This window comes from Dinoponera quadriceps, unplaced genomic scaffold (assembly GCF_001313825.1).
Source record: "Dinoponera quadriceps isolate SergipeBrazil2010 unplaced genomic scaffold, ASM131382v1 scaffold1432, whole genome shotgun sequence".
In the NCBI taxonomy this organism is placed as follows: domain Eukaryota; kingdom Metazoa; phylum Arthropoda; class Insecta; order Hymenoptera; family Formicidae; genus Dinoponera; species Dinoponera quadriceps.
The window spans coordinates 301250-316663 of record NW_014555637.1 but is presented as its reverse complement, the minus strand read 5'-3'; the positions used below and the strand labels follow the sequence as shown (position 1 = coordinate 316663).

The window sequence follows — 15414 nt, the reverse complement described above, 5'->3', positions numbered from 1 at the left end:
TCCCCCCTCCCCCCGTTTAATCTCTCTATTCCTTTCGTTGCAATACCTTATAATCCACTTATGGTGAGAACATTAAAGACATGTTAGCACAATATGATGAGGTAGGTCGCGACATAATGCAGTATGAGATGAAGTTAGGCTGGGGAAAGAGTGTACCAATTCCGCCTTACCCTATTTATATTCCGCCCGCTTTGATGGACATCACGCAGCCACCACCTCAGTCTGGTCTTCCGTTTAATGCTCAACCGCATCGTCGCGACAGACACAAGGTACACGAAATAAAGCAATTGAGAAGCGTCATTAATAAAATGCTCCAGTATAAACGTTCAAACGATTTCGTTTTCTTCTTACTTGACGTTACCCTCGAGAATGATCACGAATGATTCCGAATATCTATTTATGCATATATATATATATATATATCTCCGCTTCTATTTCTTTTTATTATACACAAATACGTGTGTCGGTCGTTGTCGCAGGATTTGAAAAGGCATCTTTTTGCACTAAAAAGTAATATAAGGAAGGTTTGACGAAACACACTTCTCGTTTGATCTCGATTGATTCAGCGTCCTCGAGTTGAATCGGCTTTGTTACATCTAACACGCATATATCGAATAAATTGCTCTCTCTTTCTCTCTCTCTCTCTCTCTCTCTTTCTCTCTATCTCTGTCTCTCACAGTAGCTTAACGAAAACGTATATGTGGTCTTGCGATAATTCTCGTATCCTTGCTTGCCGTGCGGTGATCGATGAAACGATACTTCAAGATGATTGATAACAAAATTGTCATAATAACATTTTCTTGCTAATTTACGTTGGAATCGTATAACCATTTTTGAAACATAATCTCAGATACCACGTATCCACAACATCCAGACCGCGGACCCGCAGGAAAAGGAAAACTTTGAAAAGGTAAAAATGATTATCCCTATGTTAGAACAATTTATTCTATCCTTGGAACAGTAGTATGTATATTACGTTGTTGACGCGCACGCGATAAGTCATTTACCACCCGACGTTTGCTAGATTAGATTCGATTAGATTATCTAGTCTTAATGATCGATGTTTGTTTTATTTGTAAAATTAAGTATCATCATAGACTCTCACGCGCACAAATTCATATATAATCTATACATACGTATATATATACATATGTATATAAAAGAGAACTTGAAGAAGGTAATGCTCTAAGTGGGTAAGTTCTCTGTAGAGCGTAAGCATTTTGCACAAAAACATTAGTAACGAGATAGGAATGAGAGTATATTTATATCTTTGATTTATGGTTTGGAACACGAGCCTTCCTTCGCATACAAACAAAAACATTAAAAAAAAAAAGACAACTCTAATTTGCGTTTACGAATTGTGTGTTGTGTTAATTTGTTGGCGACCATTCTTGGTGTGGGTACGCACAATTTTGGCAAATTGGGATCGGGACATCCTGTCGTCTGTCATACTCACTGTTGCACTCTGATTTGGACTGTCAGATTTTGCAGAATGCCGTTGTCAAAGTGGTTATACCAACGGAAAGGTATTTGTTAATTTTACTAATGTAATGTGAGAGATCTGTAAGTACGTATAACTATGAGGAAATGAGTCTATGAGTCGTGTTTCTGTCGTATGTGATATTACGTGTCGACTCGGGGATTCACGTGAGTGCATACTCTTAATGAAGTTGTGCGTTATAGGAACTTAGTCATGTTAATACATAGAATGGTGGAATTTGTAATACGAGAAGGGCCAATGTTCGAAGCGATGATCATGAACAGAGAACTGAATAACCCGATGTTCAGGTGAGACAGAGTGATGGACGTGAAAGCATGTTTTCTTCATGAATGTCATGATTGATCAATTAATGACGAGAGGGGATGATTTCAGATTTCTGTTTGACAATTATTCTGCCGCGCACACCTATTACCGATGGAAGCTCTATTCCATTTTGCAAGGCGACGGACAAAAGGAATGGCACACTGAAGACTTCAGAATGTTCAAAGGTGGTAGTGTGTGGAGACCACCACCGATCAACCCTTGGACGCAGGGTATGCCGGAAGAGCTGATAGAAATGGAGGAGAGACAGGATCCTAGAAGGGGTAGCCTTTCGAACAGGTAATGGATAGCACACAGTGATTCTGTGTAAGAATTGCTCATATTAGGCGTACCCATAAGTAATGTCGCTTTTTGATACTTATATAAGATTTTATTTTATTTAACACGATGACCATGTTGACCACGATGTTTTAAGTTTTGTCGCTAATTCTCGAATGGTTTGCTTGGGATCAACTTCAATTTCAGCCAACTAGATTCTTGTCAAATTCAATAGGTCTTCCAGATTTTGGCTTTCCGTCAGAAAGATCGAAATCACTGTTTTTTAATTTTTTGAAACAACACGTGTTCTGATATCCAAAGCATAGAATATATAGATAAACAGAATTAATGGCATTTGTGGCACTGATGGCATTGTTACTCTTTCGAAACTCGTAAAGCATCAAACGTCTAATGTGCACCTTAGTTCTAATCTACAATAGATGCTTTAAGGTTATTTCTTAAAACTTAAATTCTCATTGTAGACCTCGCTTTATCCACACTTTGGCCTTCTATTTTTAACGATACACTCAAATTCTTTCAAAATTTCACAACAAGCATACTAAATGTCAATAAATTTAATAAATATAAAGCCAATGTAATAATAAATCACGTCCACGAACAAGGTGGCAATGTTTATTCAATCTGAAAAAAACGACATTACTTATGGGTACCTCTGATATTATAGTGCACATTATTTATATATTTGAATCTAATTACTAATGAAGTGTTACAAGTCTTGCGTAATAAGACATTACTTATGTGATAACATTTTTAAATCTGTTCTATTTCTTCATAGTCAGCGAGATCGTTTAGAAGATTTATTGCGAAACATATCACCTGAACGAATAAAAGTTGCAGAAGCGATGGTATTTTGTATAGAACATGCAGAAGCGGCAGAGGAGATTTGTGATTGTATTTCAGAGTCACTATCAATACTGCAAACTCCAGTGAATAAGAAAATTGCAAGATTGTACTTGATATCTGATATACTGCATAACTGTGGAGTTAAAGTGACCAATGCCACTATTTATAGGAAGGCGTAAGTATGATATATTCGATGAAACTAACCGTAATAGAAAATACAACACAATATTTATAATTATATATATGTAATTATAATATTTCGTATGTACTTTCTCTTGTTTCGCAGATTTGAGGCACGTCTTTTAGATATCTTTAACGAAGTCCACCAGGCGTATAAACAGTTTGACAGTAGACTGAAGGCGGAGGGATTCAAAGCTCGCGTTATGCGAATGTTCAGAGCATGGGAAGATTGGGCAGTGTATCCGAGAGATTTCTTAGTTAAATTACAGAATACTTTCCTGGGACTTGTTCTGGTAAATCAAACGTTTACAAGTACGGTATCCCGTGTATGGATGGTTCACTGTATCTGCGATCTTTTTTCTTCTTTAAGATGGACGAACCTGAGCCGGAAAATGACGAAGATATTGATGGTGCGCCATTGTCGGATGTTGACGGGGACGGTGGTGAAGATTTGGATGGAGTACCGCTCGATGGTGCCGCCTTGTTAAAGGGTGCTATGAAACATGGTCTCACACCGCAAACGACTTCGAACTACGATGATATCGATGGAGTGCCCAGTGAGTACTTTCGAAATAAATGTGTGATATAGTATAAATATGTAATAAATATGTGAGGGGGGAGGAGTAATTATACATATCACTTCAACCTTCCAATAATGTGGACGGATTAAAATGTTCCAACGCTTTGTACTTCATCTACTATGGGCAGGTTTCACTTAACGCTCGCAACGATCACGAGTATCATCCCGTTTCTGTATATAATAATGTGAGAGACTTCGATATTGTTGATATTAACATGTTCAGTGCCAAGCCTATTTTGTTTCACTTTCCGTTTACGCCACACAATACCATCCAGGCAATTGGAGAGACTCACGCGCGGTGTGTGAGCTAAAGTGTAAACAAAAGATAACGAGGAACAAAGACCGAAACTACTAACTAATCGCCAATAACACTTAAGACACAATACAATTTCGTTTTCCAGAGCAGATCTAGAAAATATTTGAAAAAGTTTTTGTTGCTCATAAAATTAAAAATGCTGACAAAATAAGAAATTGATACAAAGTTGTAACTTTTTGTAATACCTGTAAAGGAAAACTCCGTCTTTGTTGAAATTGTTTTAATAAATTATATTACTTCTAGATGAAGTATTATATTCTCCGCTTATTACTTTAAATTCGTCAAGGACTGACGTCGTTAAACGAAATGTTCATTTTCGGTACGCAGGGACCTGCGCGACGGGTTAGCCTAAACAAAAAGTTGAGCGCCGGTCCGTAGGGGCCGACGTGACGTAAACGGAAAGTCTAGTGCCGGTCCGCGTGGCATTTAATGTGTTAATCATTGCACATTGGTGCGTCAATGCATCTGTAAAATGTAATGAATTTTTTTTCAAGGTTTCTCTACGTTTGCTCACAGCGATCGATTTCATCTGTCATTATGCGTACAAAAGTGTTAAAGTGATGTCATCGAAAAGTGAATATCTTACGAGATATTTCACATCTTATATAGAAAAATATCCGAGTAAAATATCTCGAGAAATATTCATCTTTCGATGAACCAACCCTAAACTTTTATACGCAGAATGAACAGAGAAATCGATTTATGTAAAAAAAGAAACCGACTCCAAAAAAATGAAACTGACTTTGAATAATCTTGAATTATTAACTATGCAACAAAGGTTATCAACTTATGTCCCCCTTCAAACACTACAACTTTTGCCTGAAACGTTTTTCCGTATTTTTCATGCATTTCGAGATATTTACCTGGTGCAATTAAAATAAAACCTATATTATTATTATTATTATACGCTAATGAATCTTTATATTTATTTATTATTTGCCACAGTGGATGAAGACATCGACGGAGTGCCAATGGATGATGACGATAGCACGAATGCGCGAAATAAAGACGATGATAAGAAATCATCGATGCCGGCTGGATTTGTCCCTTCGCGATGGGAAACCGTCGATCCTGATCAGGTTTCAAAATACTCCCGTCAAATAACGTATAGATATCTTTCCACCAAGAAACCGATTTTCAACATTGATTTTGTTACTAGGTGGAAGCACAGGCGATGACCACCAGTAAATGGGAAGAGTTAGGGCAAAATGAAGATTCCAATTCCCAGGATACTAGTATGGATTCCAGGTAAAAGAGTTCTTATCGCAAGTGGCAAAATCGCTTTATAGCTTATATTAATCTATAGAGAAAAATTAGAGTATGTTTGCACAAAAAATTATTTTAACAGCGGCAGAGACTATAATGAAGAAAGACGAAACAGATTGCGCGAGATCGAAGTGAAAATTATGCAGTATCAAGACGAGCTAGAAAGCGGTAGAAGAACGTTAAAGTCTGGTATGACGATACAAGGACAAGTGGAACACTATAGAAAGAAACTCATAAGAAAGGTAATTTTAATGCACGCGCAATTTATATTTATCCCGATAGTATTATATCGTTATAAAACATGAAAGAAAAAAAAAACTGTTAGAGCGAGAGAGAAATGAAAGATTTGAAGAGCGAAGAACGTGAAGATGATAAACGAAGGGAGAAGAAACGGAGCACGACGCCGGAGTCCCCTAGTCATTACAGAGATCGGAGACGATCGACGAGTCCATCGATAAAGAATGCGAGATACAGGTAAACATCAGTTTCCGAGTTTTATGCGCATTCGTTTCTTCTTTTCTCTTCCTCTCTTTTTCGTACTTTACGTCACAATAGTATTTGATAATAATATTAAGTATCTTAAATTGATAGTATCTAACCTGGGAATTTATAGCTTGAAAAGCTTTAATATAGTTGCAATCTCTATTTTAGAAAGAGAGAGAGAGAGAGAGAGAGAGAGAGAGAGAGAGAGGTGCAATTTCAACATAATGTAATTATAATTTTCAGGTCTCGCAGCAGATCACCGCGCTGCAAACGCAGATCCAGATCACCGTATAAGAAACGCGTGCCAGTCACGCCATCGCCACCTCGTATCCGACGTACACCATCGCCTTCCTTCTCCTCGTGCAGAGGATCTTCACGTAGATCTCCCACTAGCGAACGTTGCGATAGGAAAAGACGCAGGTCACCGACTCTGTCGCCACCGCCGCCTCCGCGTACTTCTTCCTCTAAACATAGAGCTTGTAGTCCGCCTTCTCCTTCCCCGCGTAAGCACAGACACAAGCATAAATATTAAACTACGATACTACGCCGCTGTAAAGAATTATCTTCTTCACAGGGAAATTCGGATACTCTATTTTTTAGAGTGTACAACAATTTATTACCTCACTATACGTTCGTAGATATTGATGAGGTAGGCTTTTGGTTGGACACACTGAACAGACGCGATTAATCCTACCATGATTTTGTCTCTATGCAACTACGTTTTGTCTATACCGCCCGAAAAAAAAGTGTAATTAATAGAATTCTTCGACACTTGATTATTTTTAAATAAAAATCTTGTTTTTACACTGTAAAAGATTTCGCATCATGTTTTGTGCTGCGTGACAGGATAATTCTTGAAACGGTTTTTCGCGAAACTTTAACTCTTAAGTACTCAGCGTGAATGAATTCCGTTCAATTTCATCCGAGCGAGTTTTCTTTTATTTAATATATATTTTTTTATATATAAAAAAGAAAGAAATTGATTCCATTGTATCATTAAATATTTTAATTACAAATATCTAATGCGTTATGTATATATTATATACTCTTTCATGAGTGCTTAAGCGTTAAATGCAAAATATTTTACCGTGGGCTGAAATTTATTTTATTGCACGCGCTCGTTCAATATCTCCCAAATATATGCTCGTTCAAAGACCAAACTCAACAGAAGAATATACATACTTCGACGATCGAAAATATAAAAATAGAATAATTTTCTCTCTTTGAATTCACATGAGAAGAATGTCATATATTTGTTAAATATTCTGTAAGTACTTGAGGTCTGAGTGAAATAACGTTACTTGTATATGTAACAAGATTATTATTTTCTTGCATCGTAAACATTTCAAATAAATCACTTTGTATACATGAGAAAAATCTGCGTTGTTTTACTTTTGCGTTAACCTTCCGAAAAGGTGAGGGGAATATTAATTTTCTTTGCTGTATTTCCGTAATTTATTGATTTTTAAACAGTTACGATATGCCTGACAAAAAAGACATCTCTCTTTTTCTTCAAATTAATTTAATTTTAATATATATATGTATTATATCAGTCACTTTCATAAAAATCTAATGTCTTTGTTATATAATTTTTATACATGTTATATATATATAACATGTATAAAAGTTATATAAGATATATATATATATATATATACATATATCAGTAGTTAAACCTTAACAAAGTTAAAACATTTCAAATGGAGACATTCTTATGTACAACAAACAAAAGTAAAATCAATTAGATAATAAATTATAGGTGTGAAGAGTAGGAAGGGAATGAAGATTATAATTTTCTTATGTACATAAAATTGACTGATATTCTAGTATTTGAAAACTGCAAATCACACAATTGTATTAATAATGTACGATACAAACGTAGGATCGTTTGTAGACAAAACAGTTTCTCTTTGCTTGAGAAAACACAAATAAATTTATATCAAAATTATCTTACAGGAACGCATATATCCTAATCGAGAAATTCTTCGACCTGAAGTATCGTAGAATCATTTTCTTCATAAACGTTTACATCATCAGTATTTGATACGTTGTTAAAATTATGAGCTCTCCCTCCACTTTTGGCTCGATTAGTATCTGCTTCTTTACTTTTTATTCCTGTTGGTTGCTGAGGTCTTCTCGTTTGAGATTCAACGTAGGAGTCCTTTGGCGTTTTACTACCTGTTTACAAAGTAATAATTTTGCAAAAATTACACAAAATTATATTTAAATTTATCATCTTGTACAAATAGTTCTGTTAAATTCTTTCGTATTATATATAAATCTTTTTAATTAGTCAAAAATAAAAAAATTATCCTTAATCTATCGTAAGATTGCTTTGATTAATACAATAATCCTCCATGCTCATTTTGACTATCTCATATCTGCCAAATTTTGATTAGCTTATAACTAATTAGCGGAAAGTTAAAGTTTGCACAACATCCATATGTCTCGAAAAACTTGCGAGATATGCACATGAGATCGTGAGGTTTTTCATCTAATTGGGATAACAAAATATTTTGTGGAATTATAGTACATATAAACACCTATTACTTAAATAAGTATAGACAAAAACCATATATTATTAGTCATTAAAATAAGAAAGAATACTGGAAGTTCTATTCCTAAATATATATGCATTCAAAATATATATTACTTAATCATTTTTTATTTACGTTTCCATTCTGGCAATTCATCATTCTCCTCTTCTTCTTCTTCTTCTTCCTCCTCCTCCTCCTCTTCTTCCTCTTGTTCTTCTTCTTCAGCTTCGCTATCTTGAGGAGTAGGTAATTTTCCATACTTTGCCTCAAGCTTAGCTATTAACTCCGAATCGTCAACATTTTCGATTTCCTCGTCTTCCTCCTCCTCCTCTTCCTCCTCCTCTTCTTCTGCCTGTTCTTCCTCGTACTCTTCTGCGCCAGAAACACGCTCGCCTTCTGATGTTTCTAATTCCTCGCCTTCGTAATCTTCTTCTTCCCCCTCTTCCTCAGATGATATTACTTTAGATTGGCCCCGATTTGTACTAATTTCTATAATTGAGAAATATAAGTGAATATATTTGCGAAACATGGAGTTTATCAATGGAAGATATAAGAAAATGTTGGGATAAAGTGACAAGATTTTATTAATCACACCTTCTTCGGCTCTGCCTTGAGTTGATCGTGTATCTTTTTCTTTTGCTCCACTTTGCGGGTATAGTTTTTCGATGTCGCTTAGAATATTTTCTTCTTTCAAATTCTTGTACTTGGACCTTAAGTCTTCGTAAGTTTCTGCTTGCGCTTGCGCACGTACTTTACTTTCAATATTCTCAGCTGCTTTGATTACTTGTTTAATGTGAGGAGGTGGAACTATTGTATTGCGTCTCAAAAGGTCAGGCGTGTCAGTTGTATCCCGCGGAGAAACATCAACTGAAAAATCAAATTATAGTATTTTTATGTTGAAATATCGAATAAAAATATACGGAAATATATATACACACATATACACATAATCAATTATTAAATGCTAAGACGCTAAGAACGCTGAGACTTACTTATGATAAATTCATCTGTATAAAAAAATACTTACCTGTGAAACTTTGATTTGACTTTGTAATTACAGAGAATGTGTATGTGATAATATTATATCTGAAACCTACTTCACATCTGGGATGCGCTTAAATAATCCTAACCAGTAAGAAACGTGTCGAAATGAGGTAATGTGTAATGTAATAGTGAAATTTACCATTGTTCCACCGTCTAACGAGAACGAAATGTGCAGCAACGACAAGCGCAACACCGACCCCGAACTTCACAGCCACTGCAACCACCATACGTTATATCTGATAATGCGTCACCTCTTTACTACAGAAAAGAGTACTAATAATTAATACATAGCAGCGACACTTTTGTCCGCCAGCTGGAAATTGCGGTGCTGGCATCGGAGAGTTAAAGAAACGAAGTGAGAGCATGGAGGATCACGTCAATAGTTTATCGTGCGTAATCGTTCAAAAGCACTTTTTTAGTGCGTTCGTTGTCTCTCTCTTTCAAGTTACAGTTACACTCACCGCTGGCAGATTCCTCTTCGATCTCTTCCTCTTCCTCCACACTGTCTTCGTCATTTACATCCTCTTCTGATTCTTCACTTTCTATCTGATAAAAGAGCATAAAGCATCAATTCTTTATTACGAACACGACAGACGTACCTAAAGTAATAAAGATAACACAAAACGTACCTCCTCCAGAGGCTCGTCACTATTATCGTCAATGTCATTAACACCGGGTATACCCGCGAATTCCTCAGACACATCGTTATCCTTCTCCTCCAAACTGTCGTCAGCTTCTTCAGCACTAGCATCAAATTCCGCATCGAAATTGTCCGGTGTATCATTGCCTTCATCTCCATCATCGTCCTCATTTGTATTCTCAACCTCTTCCAGTATACTATTATCATCGAATTCTTGTTCGTCATCGTCCCCTTCTTCGTCGGCTTCGCCTTCGTCAATACCTTCGTCTTCCTCTTGATCATCCTCTTTTCTATCAACCTCTAAAAACAAGGAGAAGAAACAATTATCGTGAAAAAAAGATATCCGTAAGTTTACATTTCACGTACCGTCTACCGCCTCTTCAGATCCCACATTGTCCTCTTCCTCTTCTTCTTGTTCGTCTCCTTCTTGCTCATTTCCTTCCTCTTCGTCTCCTTCCTCTTCTTCTTCTTCTCCTACTTCTGTTCTATCTCCTTCCTCAGTCTCTTCTTCCTGTTCTACTTCTTCTTCTTCTTCGCCAATTCCTTCATCTTCTTCAGCGTCTTCTTCTATACTTCCTTCTCTTTCTTTTTCCCTCTCAGCTTCTGCAGATTCTTCCTCGTCATGTTCCTCTTTTTCCTCCTCCCCCTCCTCTTCTTCTAATGCTTCCTCACTTGTTTCCGCCGTTTCGTCTCGACCATGCGACTCGTCGCCATGACTAGGTAGCGAATCATCTACCCAGCCTTCAAATATACTTGCCCAGCGTGACGAAGCTACTGGCGTGTCGACTTAAAATGTAAAAAAGAATTATTCAGACACAATTCCGGGAAGAAAAAAATCATATATGAAATTTGCCCGTATATGACTATATGTAACCATATATGTCTACAACAAAAAAATACCGTTGTTTACAAATTATATACAAACATAATCGCGATAAATGCTTCTGGCTACTTGTGCTTCCGTCAGCACATGATATCGATTTAATTAAATGATATAATATCATTTTTTTTCGTATAGACATACAATCATATATATAACCACATATATGGGCAAATTCATATATGATTTTATATAATTATATATAATCATATATAATAATTTTTTTCCAGGAATATCAAGCATAAATCTTTTCTTCTTCATCTAAGTTCCTTAACAAACGGTAGTGCCTTACGATTAAAAAATTTTATCCCGTGACTCACCGTCTGTAGTCCCTCTGTGTTCGATGATTATTATACCAATCAGCCCAACGAGAACGGCTAGTAAAACAAAGAATATGATACGCGCGCACCAATGTCCGCCTGTGCTGCTTTCTTTATAGATATGAATAGAGACATTTTCCGTAGAAGTGTCGGCCGAGCTGATCAAAGTGGGCGGTGGAGTACCGGTGTCCTCATCGTCTAAATGTGATGTAACGAATTAAATAGTTTTGTTTGTTAACAAAGTCATTTTTTAAAACCATACCTGCTATATTTGATATTTCGTGCGGAAATGTAAATGAACGTCAAGAGATCGGAACACGGAAGTTTGTTTCGACTATTCGATGATTAATATTATTATCCCATGCAACATAGATCGCCAAGAGACGTCCTAAAGACGTCCAGAGGACGTCCATAGGACGTCACTCGGATAAACTGTGCTCCGTGGGATACGTGCTACGTGATATAATGTCTTAAACTTTAAGTCATACTGCGCAAGATTTGCCGTCTTACCTCGCAATGGACAAAGATCATTTTATTGGAATTTAAAGAAAAGCACAGGAGAAAATTAAGGAAGTTGAAGTACGACTAAGAAAAAAATTATGCCGTACCGATACTCGCACCACGTATCCTTTGAATAGTGTATTCCCCGTCTGCTAAAAAGGTACGGAAAATAGGTGATACTAAATATAACATATACTCTAATTTATAGGAGGTACTTAAGATAGTACGCAAACATACAAGATACGATTCTTTCGGCATTCTCTACCTGTCTGAGTACTTGAAATCGGTGCATGGATAAGATCCTTTAAAAATGCTAACAGAAAATTGTGCAGAATTGATAAGCAACTTAACGAGAAATGCTTTTGGACCGGATAATACGGTTTAATCTATTTTTGAAAGCTAAAAGGTGGGTTGGCCTGAGCATCTAAAACCCGTATTTTCTGACTTAAATAGCCTTGCCAAACTTTCTTAGATCGATCGAAATTACATATCCAATAAAGATTATACCGGTAAATGTCTAATCTTGCATTGGCTAACGAATATATTATAAACGTCACCTGATATTATTCCAAAGCGAAACACGGAAAACAGTCACCGCCCAAAATAAAGCGTTCTATATATATATATATATATAACACGAGTTTTAGAAATTTTTCAGTGAAACAAATTTTTGTTCAAAGCGACAGCAATCACAAATATATTTTCATTGTTACATTGATATGTTAATCAACACATCTTTTTATGTCAGAAGCGGCAATTTTGGGCAGAACGCGAGTGTCTGTCGCCTCGATAAATCATGATCAAATCCACATTGAAAAAACACACCGAAAATTTGTGTAGAGAAAATGAATATTTATAAATTGCGGCGAAATATGTGTCGCATATACACTCCACGACTAGTGAACAAGCTGTAGTGCCCGGATATTTTTGGCACCGGACCGGAGAGCGAGTGTAAAATTGCATTATGCGCTTGTAATATTATAATCTCGCGAAGACGTGGCCCGCTCGGAGACATTTGAGACGATTGGTACACACGCTTGTGATCGTGAAAACACGTGACGATATCGCGATTATCCTGAAAATCAGAAAAATCGTAAGAACGAAAAATATATGCAGATTGATGATATTTCCCGAATAAACGCAAAGGGAAGAAAGAAAAAAAGATAAAGAGGAGAGAGAGAGAGAGAGAGAGAGAGAGCGAGAAACGTTACGGTGGAAGAGCGGTAATAGCGCGTAACATTGTCGGGGATAAAAATAAAGAAAACAAACGTGTCGCTAAAAATATCGTACCGTGGGATCCGTGTTACGAAAGCGGCGATGTCAATTGCGCTCGTACTCGCTGCTCCGTTTTTACCTTTTTTGCGTCGCTTGTCCTTGCGCTTTCTTGGCTGCACATCGCCGGACATCGTTCGACGAGCAGATTATGCGCACGTTTCCTCGAGCAGCGGCCGATCGTCGTCTCGAGGAATTCGAATTTTCAAACGTCGAACACGCCCGCCGCACTATTCTATAAACATTTGATTTGCGGATGATGGAACAGCACTGCCCGCAGAAAAACCCTATGCGAGCTCGTCGACGTCACTAGCGTGCTCGCGCGCCACCTCTCTCTCTCTCTGTGATTTTACGTCGTCTCGTCTCGATAGCTGCGATCGATACTACAGATACTGCAATTGAATTTGTTATATTAATAATCGCGCAATTATTAATTAAATTATGTATCTAACGCGCATCGCTTAATTAATCTGACAATCGCATCGACACATCATTATTGTGAACAAAATACACAATCAGCATAAAGAAATAATGCTTCTATAAAATATTTATTTGTACAAAACGAATATCGTTTTTTTTGCATTTATATACTTTAAAGTATTCCGAATGGAAATAATTAATATCATATAAATAACGATCCTTGTATACATATCACGTGTATTCATAATTATTCCATAATCGATGTGAAATGCTTAATAATTTGTAGAAATGCATTTGAGACGTTCTGACGCAGATACGTATAAAAAAATGAATATTAATTACATCAGAGGACACATGTGTTTATTGGAGAAAACATATGTACAATATTAAAATACACAGAGGGTGTATATTACAGAGCGCATCACCTAATTCTTGATTTTAATAAATAATCTATGAAATATAATGCTCTGTGTTGGATTTAAGAGAAACATTTTTTGGGTCCTCGACATTATTTTAAGGCACAGTCTATGCTAAGGTTTTTTTTCTACAAGATAACAATAGTTACTCGGTGAACACAACGAAAGAGTATATAAAAGTGTTATTAAATTATTAATACAATAAAATTAATATAAATAATACCGTTCATAAGTAGAATTACCACATATGCCTGCACTGAACTTCTAAAAACGTACGCTACATTACGGATCTATCGTTCATTGCAGTTTTCTAAGATTCTCCAAATAACTTGATCTTCTTACTCGCACGTAAACGACCTGTCATGGAATTTTATCTCTCAGCGTTTTAGGCTTTTGTACTGAAAATTCCACAACGGATCTACCTAGTTACAAAACAATATAACGTAAGCGTGTTCTCGTGTAAACTTCTTGATTATCTCTCTGCTATCACCTAATGTGTAAATTAAATTTGTAATCTGGAAACGTATGTATGTATGTATGTGTGTGTGCGTGTGTGTATGTATGTGGGTGTATGTGAAGAAGAGAACACAAGATTGAATCCTTAGAATGAAAATCCGCTTCAATTACAACGACGAGATAGACAATGTTTTTACCGACCAATCGCATAAACGATGTTACATCCGAGCACACGTTAGTGCGCCCGGCAACATTAACGCTTCGTATGAGAATTAATTGACTCAATTGCGTTTCATTTCGAGGATATAACTTGTACTTCTCTATACAATATAATCGTATGAAACAAAAGGAAGAATCGATATTCTCTATAATCAACTAACATCATGTAAACTTGTTCATCGATTTGTTTAACGCTTTTACTTAACAATTTATACAACATTAGCCCCTATTCTCCGCGTTGGACAGCGAGATAACTCTATACACACAAAGGCCTTGCATGGATATGTTAAGTTTCCAAACTAGGTCCGGTACACTAATCGTTTCGATATATCCGACAGTTAATCCGACTAAAACGATTTGATTTGTCTACAAGATTTGCTAAAGTTATCTTAGATTTTATGCCCTAGTAAAGTAGATAAAAATGTTTAATCCGGAGATCTACTTTCTACACATGGAAAAGAGAATTATGTACACTGTACACATCTAAAGTTTCGTAAACTGTATAATATTTGCATAATAATAATAATAATAATAATAATAATAATAATAATAATAATAATATTAATGAACTGTAACGATAACTGTACACTCTTCCCTTCTTAACAATTGGCTTTTCTTATTTTTACTTGTTATTGTATCAGTTCTCTACTAGAATGGAGGGATTGTAGTCGTAATATTAGTATGGCTTGTAGTTGTTTGACATACGAGAATTTCCAAGTGTTAATAATTTTCGTAATTAATTGCGCCTTCGCGCGCAATCTTGTCTATATATATATAATAAATCGCTGTGTGGTACGAATATAATACAGAATCAATATTTTCACGTGAGATTTTTTTAACTAATATTTTTTCTACATTTGTGTAACCATGTCCTCACACTTTTTAAACTCCTCGATAATTTATACTCCTTGATATTTTACTTAAATAATAACAAGTTATT

General features: G+C 36.1%; 2 protein-coding genes across 5 annotated transcripts in view; one reads left to right on the top strand and one right to left on the bottom strand.

Annotated features, from left to right (window-relative positions):
* The window catches only part of LOC106744917 (U2 snRNP-associated SURP motif-containing protein), an 8411-nt gene extending 2050 nt beyond the window's left edge, over positions 1–6361 (top strand). For 2 of the 3 annotated variants that reach the window (XM_014620057.1, XM_014620058.1), the window contains 13 exons: positions 106–269; positions 851–910; positions 1483–1526; positions 1684–1788; positions 1874–2101; positions 2877–3119; positions 3231–3417; positions 3495–3681; positions 4966–5099; positions 5180–5268; positions 5369–5528; positions 5612–5760; positions 6013–6361. In XM_014620057.1, coding sequence (XP_014475543.1) covers positions 106–269; positions 851–910; positions 1483–1526; positions 1684–1788; positions 1874–2101; positions 2877–3119; positions 3231–3417; positions 3495–3681; positions 4966–5099; positions 5180–5268; positions 5369–5528; positions 5612–5760; positions 6013–6301 — 2039 coding nt within the window. In that variant the 3' untranslated portion in view covers positions 6302–6361. The remainder of the gene's footprint in view (positions 1–105; positions 270–850; positions 911–1482; positions 1527–1683; positions 1789–1873; positions 2102–2876; positions 3120–3230; positions 3418–3494; positions 3682–4965; positions 5100–5179; positions 5269–5368; positions 5529–5611; positions 5761–6012) is intronic. The other variant, XM_014620059.1, reaches the window with a different exon arrangement.
* A 911-nt stretch (positions 6362–7272) lies between these two features.
* On the bottom strand, positions 7273–13248 carry LOC106744918 (protein Ycf2-like). Of its 2 annotated transcripts, XM_014620061.1 has the most exons (10): positions 13046–13248; positions 11799–11843; positions 11191–11388; positions 10357–10776; positions 9980–10290; positions 9812–9896; positions 9490–9564; positions 8901–9173; positions 8442–8795; positions 7273–7947 (listed from the first exon to the last, which is right to left on the bottom strand). In XM_014620061.1, the coding sequence occupies exons 1-10, from the start codon at positions 13095–13097 to the stop codon at positions 7739–7741; spliced, it is 2022 nt and encodes a 673-aa protein (XP_014475547.1). In that variant the 5' UTR covers positions 13098–13248; the 3' UTR covers positions 7273–7738. The 2 variants fall into 2 exon arrangements, with proteins under 2 accessions (XP_014475547.1, XP_014475548.1); XM_014620062.1 differs by lacking the exon at positions 11799–11843.
* Positions 13249–15414: the final 2166 nt, after the last annotated feature.

Bases quoted from the DNA above. Each gene is read 5' to 3' on its own strand.
- LOC106744918 (XM_014620061.1), bottom strand. From the start codon at position 13,097: ATGTCCGGCGATGTGCAGCCAAGAAAGCGCAAGGACAAGCGACGCAAA. The intron at 11,844-13,045 runs GTAAAAACGGAG...GTACCTTTTTAG, and splicing joins GGACAAGCGACGCAAAAAAG to CAGACGGGGAATACACTATT. The intron at 7,948-8,441 runs GTAAATAAAAAA...CTTTGTAAACAG, and splicing joins TGAATTGCCAGAATGGAAAC to GTAGTAAAACGCCAAAGGAC.